Here is an 11,243-nt window from a genome sequence, read left to right on the forward strand (position 1 = left end):
ATCATCTCATATTCAACAAGCATGAGTGGAATAATTGTTTTATTACAAACAATCAAGAAATACTGCTAGATCTTGCTGATTTCGCTTCACAAGAACAACCAGAAGACAATTTAATGGCCGCTATTTCTCGGGCATGGTACAATGGTTCATATACCACGACCGCTAAGCCAATCAAAACCCTGGAATTGCATTATACAATGTTCCTGTTTTTAATAATTTTATTTGTTTTCCTTTATTTTCTACTAGAGGAGGAAACAACCGAGCCAATCACCACAGGTAAAATGACTAAAAAACTAACGATTTTTTGATCGTGTTAAAAAATGCCTATTCCGGTGACGGACCCAGGGGAGCCCCCAACCCTTCCCCCTACTCTTTAAAACAAAACCGAGTCAAGGCGCCGAGATATTTCGCTTTACGAAGACAAGCAAGTCGAGCCTTCGAGAGCTGGATCTCCATTTACCTGTTGATGTGGTTCCACCACTGTATGCAAGCCACGTTTTATTGTTCAACCAGCAAATGTTGTAGAATAATGCTGGAACGTAAAGCCGGGGCTAATTGTTATTACGATTGGCCTTAACCAATCATCCCTTCTGGTGTCATGATAGGTCTTATACGAAAGGTTTCACTGTATTATGTTTTCTTTAACAGGTGTTACGACCGTTCCGTCTGAGACTACTGCACCAACAACTGAGCCCCCCACCAAAGGGTTGGACTTGGCAATTCTCATCGACAGCTCATTTGGTGTGACTCCCGAACAATTTAAGAAGCTCAAGACATTTGTGGCAGAGTTGGTCGCTTCCATTAGAACTCATTTCAAGCCAGTTCAGTTAGGATTCATTGTCTACAGCGAAGAACCCGAACTTGTAATGACTCTGAAGCCTTTATTGGATAACGTTGACGTGTCGCCGATTATCCAGGGAATAAAGTATCTTCCTGGGGGCCACCGTACCGACCTTGCCATGATGCAAGCCAAGCTGGATCTTTTCTGCCCCGAGGGATGCCGGAACCGTCCAGAGAACGAGAACGTGATGATTGTGTTCACGTCCGAGAACACTGATCCTGAATCTATGCCCTATGATAGCGTTTTATCGCCCGCAATTAAGGTAAACGGGGATTACGTTACGATACGATACGATACGATACGATAACTTTATTTTATCTATCTATCTACCTAGCTACACTTATAAAGAAAAAAGTTAAAACAACAAACGCTGCTTATCTTGGAATCCGTGTTTAAAATTTTAGTTAAAATTTATTTAATGCTGTGACGAAACAATTTAGTCTTAAAATCCTTCGAGGAAGTCTTTTGCCGTAATTATAAGGGTAAACTTTTTCACAACTGAGCTCCACTGTTGGGTTGGTCTCTGGAATCGTTTGTTCGCGTTTATAATCTTTCCTGTGTTGTCAGTAGTTACATGAATTGAAAGGAATTACAACATATGAGAGATGCAAAACGCATCTGCTCGCGTAGGCTAATTTGGCAGAGAAGGAGCGATTAAATCCTGTTGAGGAGGAATGATTAGATCATGAAATGAAAGGATTTTCCGTGATGTTGCAGAGAACACCTTTTCTCTCCATGTACTGACACGTTTTTTCAGACATTTCTGGAAATTCATAAAATGTATACCAGCATTCAGAAATTGCAATCAGAACCACGCTTAAAAAGCATCAATCTGATCATCAGTTTGTAATAAAGATGCAGTTCGGGAATCCAATCCAGATTCCTGAAGTTCCTATTTGTAAGGTCGATGACAGCGGTTTCTTAACAGTTTCAAGTTTATTTTTGCCACTATAATAAAATAAAAGGGGAATAATGATGAAATAAAGGTCGCGAGGAAGCCCATGAGACAGGCTTTTAAGTAATGGGCTCCCTCTATAATGTGTTATTCGCAAGCAGAAGAACATTAAGTCAAAACCAATGTAACAATTCGGACTGGCTTATCTGATCACAATAAACCAATCAGAAGTTGAATCAAAAGTGTGCTACAGCGCTAAGCGCGGGAGAACGTGTGCCAGAAAATTTTGGTTGGTTTGTTGATCAGTTTCACTTCTAATTAATTGAGACAGTTGGACGAATGTTTAAACTAAGAGCAAAGTGCATTAACAAAACAAACCCAAATCAAATGCGACTGAAAACCGCTTTACCATTACTTTTGCCTTTATTATTACGAATGCGAGGTTAAATGCAAAGCTTTTCAAGTGGAAACTAGTCTTTTGCATTTGAATGAAAACTGATTTTCACGATAAAAACTATGCACGAAGCCTCGCTTTCATCTTGAGGTTCAAAACAACTCGAAAATCGCCTATCAATAGAGAACACTTTTATGGGGAATTCCAGAATACATAACACTTTCTGTTGAACTTCATTAACGCCAAATGTATCACTTTGTTTCCTTCTTAGAAAGTCACCTCCAACGTAATTGCTGTTGGGATCACTCCTGAGGTCAGCGAATCAGAGCTGACCAAAATTGCCCTTGGATCTCCAGACCACATGATTAGCCTTTCGTCCCCGGATAACTTGGACGCCAGTGTTATTTCTAAGATCGAATTTATGATTTTACAGGCTAAACCAACTGCCTCAGGTACGTTTGTTAATCCGGTAAATTTTTGTATTTGTTCTTACCACGGTTCGGTGTTAGAAAGGAGACAAGTTTCTATTTCTAACCTAAATATATGATTTTTTTTTCTCGTTCAAAGTGTCTTCAAAAGTAAAAGACGTAACTGAAGGCCAAAAATTTTTGTTTAGAAAAATCTTGACAAATTACTTCAAGAACAAATTTCAGCTGATGCTCTTTGAACCTCATTCGCCGACACCAAAGAACAATGTCGATTATGACAACGATGGTTCGAACTGCCCAGCTAAGTCTGTCGTTGCGTGGCGCTGAGGTGCGAAAGACAAACAGCAAAGAAAGCAAAATTCACTGAGATCTGTGAAAATATTGTCCACCGTGCTTGCCATGTAAACACTCCTAAATTAGGGGATCCGCGGCTAAAGGAGATCGTTCAGTGACAAGGCTGATATCTAGAGAGAATAATAAAATCTAGTACAAAATAGGAACTATATATATAATTATTGTCCTGAAGTAAGGAAGTGCACTTTACACTCGCCGTATTTCAATTGTTAGAATACGAATATGGTGTATGATGTCCTACAATACACTCCTTGTTGTTGCTGACGTTTTAGTTTTGTTGTTGTTGTTGTTGTTCTTGTTGTTGTTGTTGTTGTTGTTGTTGTTGTTGTTGTTGTTGTAGTTATTGATGTTGTTGTTGCCGTTGAATTTGTTTTCCTCATTGATAACAGGATAAAATATTATTGTTATTTTGCAGGTTCGATAAAGGAGAGGAGGTTAATGAAACTACGAAGAAAGTTTTTCCGCAAGAGGAGATTTCCCTTTTTCAGTCACTAGAATTGGTGATAAGCAATCAGTTAGTACAGTTGTAGGGTGGTTTAGAAGACCCAGTTAAACAACGATCACGTGTTCCTTGGTGTTAATGTTCGTTGATTACTTTCAGGTATTTTAGAACTACCGCTGAAATGTCGAAGATTTTGATTTGCGATAATTTGTTTTCCGCTTTGATGTTTAGCTGTTATCGTGGGCCGGGTTATGATTATAACGCACCGTCCACGCTAATCCGGGTAAAATTTAAAATGACGGTGTTTACGCCCCATTATGCATCAGACTGTTCTCCGTCCGCACAATCGTTTTGCCGTCTTTAATAGAAAGCCCCTCCGCCCTAGAAACACTGAAATACACAGTGGAGCATGTGTACACTATGTGTAAACGTCTGCGTTTTCAAATATTAATTAATCCAAGTTTCTATAAAGATTCGTTTCAGATGGTGGAATACGCCGGTTTAGTGTGGACGGAAGGACAAACCGGTGGAAAAGAATGATGCGTTATCAAATTTACTGGGACTAGTGTGGACGGTGCCTAATTATAAAGGGTATATCCCACATACAAGCCACATTTTTAGCCTCCTGATGAAAGTTTTATTGGGTTACATTGTCAGTCACTTCGAATATGAGGACTTTTTAAAACGCTTCGAAGATCAGAAGCTCATGGAAGGTCTTTAAGGTTTTTCATCGACATTTTAAGGATTCGTTGCTTTCGTTGTATCCTTCTTAAGAAAGAAATCAACAATCTGGGACCAGTAGTGACCGACCCTGTCTCCTCAAATATCCCAATACCGTTTACATCAGGTGGTTGTGGATTAAGGACGGTTAAATTATATCAGTGAATGCTTGGGTCACCTTTAGCTGGGTGTGTATGTTATAACCCTTACCCCTTATACCTTCTTCTGCGGCTAGTTTAGTATAGAGAAATCTTACTCGCTTTTCTTTGCATGTAAATTTAGCGATACCAGCTTTAATCACTGTGTGTTTATGCGTCCACCTTGTGAAACCTTTTTACTACGTTTTCTTAACATGAATTAACACTAGTTTGTTAAATTTGCAAGACTTAATTTTCAAATGAGGCAGTTGTGTTAAAATGTGACCCCATTCTGGTCACTCTGTAAAATGTGCGACCCTATTACAATCAGCTTAGTCTTTAATTGCTATAGTTGATAAGGCGGATTACACAAGAAATAATGGGTGTGGGGGATATACACATATATACTAGCATTTCCACAGCAGACTCTGCAATAGAGTCCTTTAGATTCTAGTACGACTACTACTAAGAACACAGCGAAGTACTAAGAAGAGATATATTCAAGGAGGGTCGATTTCACTTTTTGTCAGCGACGAACTTTATGTAGTTGTTTTTGAATGATGAAAGCTAAGCCCTTTTGTGATACAAAAAGTACAAGATTACCTATATTCTGAGGACTTGATTCTGCCACTACGCCGTTCTCCCAAAAACGCGTAGTTAAATAACGACGGCTATCTCGTTTTCCAGTTAAAATGGCACCACTTCACGGGTGCGCATCGTTTCTCTATTGGAAAAATCTTACTCGTACTAGAATCTAAAGTTCTCTACGTGTAATGGCAGGAAAATATGTTGGGTAGGCCCCTTAAAAACAGTCATTCGACTGAGGGGTAATGTAATGCTACTTTGACTAGTTAATTCTTCCGCTACCCAGGTTTTTAATTGACTCCATCCGTGTAATTTCATTTACGCACTCAGAAATTGTGTTACAATTTTTGTGACTTTTTTTATCCGTATATTTAGTACGGTATAATTTGAGATAATCTATTCAAACATTAGTTTTTGTCATTTTGGAAATGCAATTGTGAGTTATGATCATTTGATTCGAGTAGAAAATAGCGATTAAAAGTCTTCACTTGACACGCAGTAAACAGAACCTCTTTATTTTCCAAGAACATGTTGAGAATCCCTCTGCCAAACCATTGCGGTGTTCCCAGCTTTCAGTTAACTTCCTTCCTCAATTCCCAAGCCCTTTATTTTAATCCCTCGGGAGAATTTGTGGAGTTACAGAAGAAATTTCAATATATTCCATTTCCAGACCCTGGGAGCGAGGTTGGCGATGTAGAGTGGCCGTCAACTGATGAAAAAGATATTGAAAAATAACCAATACCATTAATTTTCTTTCTCTCGCACCATTCCACGTCGGCTACATTTATCTTCTGTACCCAGATGCTGATTTGTCGCCAGGTGATTGTAGCTTCGTTTGTTCAGCCAGGGAAAGGCTTTTTCCTAAGTAGTTCACAGAATACACAGCAGATGGTCAGCTCTCAGATTGGCTGATGCGAAGACAGTTCTAATGGCGACCTTCCCCACCCTCTCCCAAATCTAAGCTTGTGGAATGGGGTACCCCTAATACAGAGGTAATTTTTGGGCTGTTTATGACCATGCGAGAAAAGATCTTAGCAAGAGCTATTGAAACCGAAAAAGAAAATTGAGATAATCACGCATTTTCAGGGATAATTTAGCAATGACAATTTAAAATACATACTCAAAAATGAGCGGTTACCCCCTAATTTTCTTTTTGCAAGAGGAGGCACCATCCTTGAGGCTTTACGATTTAAAACGGTACAATTTTTGCAAACGGTTTTTATATGCGACATTTTTATCTGTAATGTGTTGTTTGCGTCACTCAAAAAATTGCACACAACTATCGTCTATCAAAATTTTCTCGAATACGATTGCCGTTACGTTATTAAATCATGTGTCGAAATCCCAGAACATTTTACACTGATAATGAGCGAAACTCGTTGCCTACCAAAGTCCAACCCCACGTCCTAGTAGCCCCTAGTCATGTTACGTGGACAACAGGCCAAGCAATGGACTGCCAGACAGGTATACAGGGACAGCGTCTGGATGGTGGGGTAATGGTAAAGCTAGATGGGCCAATAACAATTCTACCTTCTACCTATTAAGTGGAGTACATTCCACATTTCATTATCCATAGTGTTCTTAAAATTTACTGAATTTCCGCATTCCCCTCTCCCCCTCCCCCCCCCCCCCTCCCGTCTCCTCGCTTTGGAACCAGAAACTACCCAATTTATAGTAACGCGTGAAATGACCACAATTACCAGAGAACTACGAAACAACCATTTAAATAATAGACAACATTGCGTCGAAAATCATGCTCAAATAGGGGTCCTAAATAACGTAGCGCGGTTTAGTCGTAAAACTAGTTAAAACCAAAGTCTTTCGGGCGGTTTTCAGTTGAGTGTCGAAAGTAACTGTGATGGCTAAACAGAATTCTCACCACCAATGAGAAGAAAAACCGAAATCAAACGTGACTTGGTCGCACGTGTTTTCCTCACGCTTAGCGCTGGCGACATAGTTGCATTGATTTCTTGCACTGTTTGTCGCTATTGTGATTGATCAGAGTAAATAAAAAATGGTGTTGGTTTGCGACACTCTAAAGAAAACCGCCCTTTTGTAGCCAATCACAACAGACGTAAGCAACAATATTAACCAACGAGAACTTAAAATGCGACGCGCGGGAAAACGGGTACGAGAAAGAGAGAATTGATTTTCGTTTGTCTTCCAGTTGGATTCGCTCTGACGAAGGGCTAGACTCTAAACTTCAGCACTCAAATCTCTTTACGTTGGCCACGTATCTTATCAACTCTGATAAGAACCAAACATTCGTTTCTACTCCCCACCGACACAGCACCGCAGTTTCTTTAGAGACTAACCCCCTTATCCATTTGTCTTCTATTTGGTTAACGAAGCCAAATCAAAGCAAGCGCAAAACTACTACTGACATAATCTTAAACTGCTCTAGTTGTCCCTCAAAAGCCATTCTATGTTGAGATAGACAATAATTATAAAGCCTAGAGTAGGCATATGGTATATGCCATACTGGCCTAATAATTCCGTGTTTACTTCGTGAGTAGCATTATTATGCAAATACGTTAAATTTGTTTAAGGCTGAGCAGTGCCATTCACTTAACGTCAAGCTGAGTAAACAGCGGTCTTTAATTGATCAAGATAAGTACGACTGAATTACTTTCCTTGTGGCCAGTTGTCCCGGCAGCGATTAACTGAGGACCATATTACACAGGTAAGAAGTCTGATACTTGAATATTCTCCGTTTTTACAATTTAACCTTATTTTGTCCATATCTGTTGGGAATTCATGCCTGCCCGCATTCAATAGAAAAGTTTTTGTCAGGAATCATACGTTAATTTCTATTTTAGCGTTTCATTGCTCACTAAAATTCGCTTATTTCCACAATTTCCCTCTATTATTTAATCATGAAATTCAGAATGTTTATCCAGATACAGCTAAGTTGTATTCCGTTCCATGAAAAGGAATGTTTTTAGAAACGAAAGATGGCCATTGTAATATTTTCACTCTGTTTTCAGTTCAAATGACAAATCAACGAGGTATAACTTCCCCGAGCAGTTTGCGCGCCATTTTCATTTTGCGCCTTTTTGCAAAGAAACCGTTTGCCCTTTGGAATTGAAATAAAAGCTAATATTGGCATGGCAGGTAGCCATTGTTGAAAATTCAAAGCTAATAACAACAATCTATTTAAGAAACAAAGGAAGATTAGTCATTTAAATTTTGCTTTTGTTCAATTTGTTATGCTTAAAATGCGCATCTAAACTAATATCTAACTGGCGTAAATCGCCCAAAATAAGCTTCCATTAACGAAACCTTAGACAACCTCTGCACTGGCACCCCCAAAATCTGAGCTGTTGTTTTAAAAATTTCAAAACATTAAGCAATTGGCAAAGAACACCAAAGAAATCCACTGCTTTTATTTAAGTGTTCAGACCATAGACCCAAAAGATAGAACTACCTTGTACAACATAAGGACCGAACTAAACTTCTGTGAAGCGTTTTTGGACCACTGGGAAAAGACGCTAGCCCACTAGCAGTTTCATTTGAATGGTTAGAGAATTCGTCCGTAGACACAATAGCTAGAAGCCTCGTGTACAGCATAATAAACAGCACCGCATGAAAAGTACTTATCAACATATTATGCCACTTTAAGGATTTTCAAGTCAAAACTGAGACATTGTAGGGCATGAATAACAGTACCACAGGACAGTACGGCTGAATAGCTTTCATCGCGAAAGTGAATGTGAAAGGCCTTCAGGAGCAGACTTAAACCGGTTGGAACACTGCCAAAGGGAAGTTTGCCTCGGTTAGCTTCTAAAAGGGCCAGGGACTCGAATGTCTTGATTAACATTAATTTTCCCAAAACAAACTGAACTATAACAATGAATTTTAAACCAGAATCGAACGTCGTTGACATGCCACTGTATAAGCGTCCAAATTATGCAGGATTCCGTGTTTTAATTTTGAATTACAGTTTATATGATTTTAGTGACCAAGTGAACAATTCAAAATAGGTTCGTTTCAGCTATAACAGTGATGAACATTTTTTCATGTCTGCTTGTTTGGCGCCTAAAATAATTAAATTAAAATAATTTTGCTTAATTTATTTTTAGGCTTCAATTAGAATGATGATGTTGTTATCTTTTGTCGTCCTTGTGGCTCTGTCTGATATAAGTCAAGGTAGGTTGATTTCTTTTGTTATTTGCAAGTAAGGCGCGCAAAAATGCGCAATAATTAACGCACCAACGGAACATAAAGATTTGGAGGACGAAATAATATATTGCTGAGGAAAGAAAAAACCCTTCAAATTTTTTTTTGGTGTGTTGAATTTTGAAACAAAATGTTAATTTTTTTCTAACTCATTTTCAGACCTAGTCATTATGATTGTCCCTATTCATTTCACGGAATACCTCACCCTTATATAATAACCATTTTAAAACCAAAAAGACCAAGATCGATTTATCTACAGTTTATGTTTAACAATTATTCCACGAGCACGCGTTAGATATGAGATGATAGATAGCCAACTGGAGGTGCATAGTACCGAGTTGGCTATCTATCAGAAGACAATTTAATGTCCAGTGTTTACTCAGGAGCTAAGCCAATCAAAACTCTGGGATTGCAACTGATCCAATGGTCCAGTTTTAATAAATGGGAGTATACCAAATGCGCGTCGCAATAAATTAAACCTTCTTCTTTTCAGCCAAGTTACGCAGTCTAAAAAAGACGACTTTCCATATTTTCCAGGTAGACTGATTCCGCGTGAAAAGGTTGTTTTGGACAAGAAAGAAGCGTTCAACTTCTATAACATCTTCAAAGATAATATCGATGAGGAATGTTATGACGAGGGCTGCAAGTTTGGCGAGGTTGTGGACCACTATGGATACTCAGAGAAGTCGGTAGGGGTCGTGTCGTTTATTCTGATCTTGGGATTGTGAGATAAAGTAACTGGTTCGATTTGGATTTGTGCTTAGGAGATTTGAAAGCTGAGCCCCTCTATTAATATTAAGTAATAGACCCTTATCACACGGTGGCCATGTTGAGTCTCGGGAGAATAAAAAGCTTTGTTTTGGCACGGCAAGCTTCGCACTGAATTCGCGTCTAGCCGAGGCTTGCAGTGCGAAATTCTCCGAGACTCAACATGGCCGCCGAGTGATAAAATTGCATAGCAACAACGTGCTTGTACCCTAACTAACAGCCTTTCAGTTTAATGTACTTCTACATCTGATTTTTGTCTGTGGAGAAAAAACACCCTTGCACGAGCACATTCTAGTAAAAGCTTTTAGCTGTTGTCCCAGTGTTCATACTGCTTGCTCGCTGTTACTCTAACGTTTGAATCTGTGTTGCGCATAATTAGTATTGCATATGATCATTGCAAAAAGAACAGATCTTTACCACTGATCATGGCTGGTCTCATTTTCTGAGAAGACCCTGGCTTACAAAATTTATTATTTTTTCCCTTTTGGCCTTGATTCCCAGAAATTCAAATAATCCCTTTTACAACCCTGAAAGAGGATCTTGAGGTTATCTTAGTGCGGTGTAATGCTTGTTTTAGTCCATATCATCGCCCATGCAGTGGTCGTCTGCGATTGTAAATGGGAATTTTAGTGGCTTCCACAAAGTGGCTCTTTTATCCACTGTTTCCAGGTCGAATTGGAATTTGGGAAAGTTGGTTTTTGTGTAGGGGAAGGAAAACTGGAAAATCCCGGTGAAAAACCCTCAATGCAGGGACGAGAGCTAACAACAAACTCAACCCAGATATGACCCCGAGACCGGCAATCGAACCCGGGCCACATTGTTCGGACGCGAGTGCTCCCACCACTGTGCCATCCTTGCTCCCCCAATTGTTGCCGTTTACACGAAAACAGGGCCGGAATGCGCTTAAATTCACCTCCTTTGTTTCGGCTAAACAAAGAACTAACTGTTTGGTTTTTCTTTTCCATTATAGTATGAATACTGGAACACGTATCAGTGCAAGCAATTCAAAAAGGATTGTGATGGTAAAACATGTGAAAACTAGTTTAAATTAGTAGATGTATTAAAGATTAGGTCTTGGCGATCTCAAACTCAGTTTTAATATCACGGGTATAATGTGTTTATTTCCAAATTGCCTTAATAAGGACTACTGTCAGTACTACTCTTTTGTTTTTCCTTTTTCGCTTTCTACCGCACTCCGAACCATTTGTTGTCCAAAGTGAGGCAACTACGCCTGACTCGTGCTCGTGCTTGTAAAGGAGTTGTAACACACTCGACATTAAACTCTACTATCAAAAAGAAATCGTACGGTTTTCTCAAAGGTGCCATGCTGGCTTGCAGTTTTCAAGAGTTCCTACGATAACTTTATTTAGCTTGTGCACACGCTTTTGCATCGTGAAGTCAGTTTCGTATTTTTATAGCAATACCCACCCGTCTTATTTCACCCTGGATGCCAGAAGGTTATGTGTTCTCTTCGCGTGGAACGCGGCCATCCCGCGAAAG

General features: G+C 39.3%; 1 protein-coding gene across 1 annotated transcript in view; it reads left to right on the plus strand.

The window, feature by feature from the left end:
- Window positions 1-7,400: 7,400 nt before the first annotated feature.
- LOC146453839 (neuropilin-1a-like) overlaps window positions 7,401-11,243 on the plus strand; it is a 7,716-nt gene continuing 3,873 nt past the window's right edge. The window contains exons 1-4 of the mRNA XM_085096122.1: window positions 7,401-7,479; window positions 8,879-8,945; window positions 9,513-9,664; window positions 10,714-10,765. Of these exons, the coding sequence (XP_084952248.1) occupies window positions 8,891-8,945; window positions 9,513-9,664; window positions 10,714-10,765 (259 nt within the window). The 5' untranslated portion in view covers window positions 7,401-7,479; window positions 8,879-8,890. The remainder of the gene's footprint in view (window positions 7,480-8,878; window positions 8,946-9,512; window positions 9,665-10,713; window positions 10,766-11,243) is intronic.

Source organism: Pavona decussata, unplaced genomic scaffold, assembly GCF_977016875.1.
Source record: "Pavona decussata unplaced genomic scaffold, jaPavDecu1.1 SCAFFOLD_322, whole genome shotgun sequence".
NCBI lineage: Eukaryota > Metazoa > Cnidaria > Anthozoa > Scleractinia > Agariciidae > Pavona > Pavona decussata.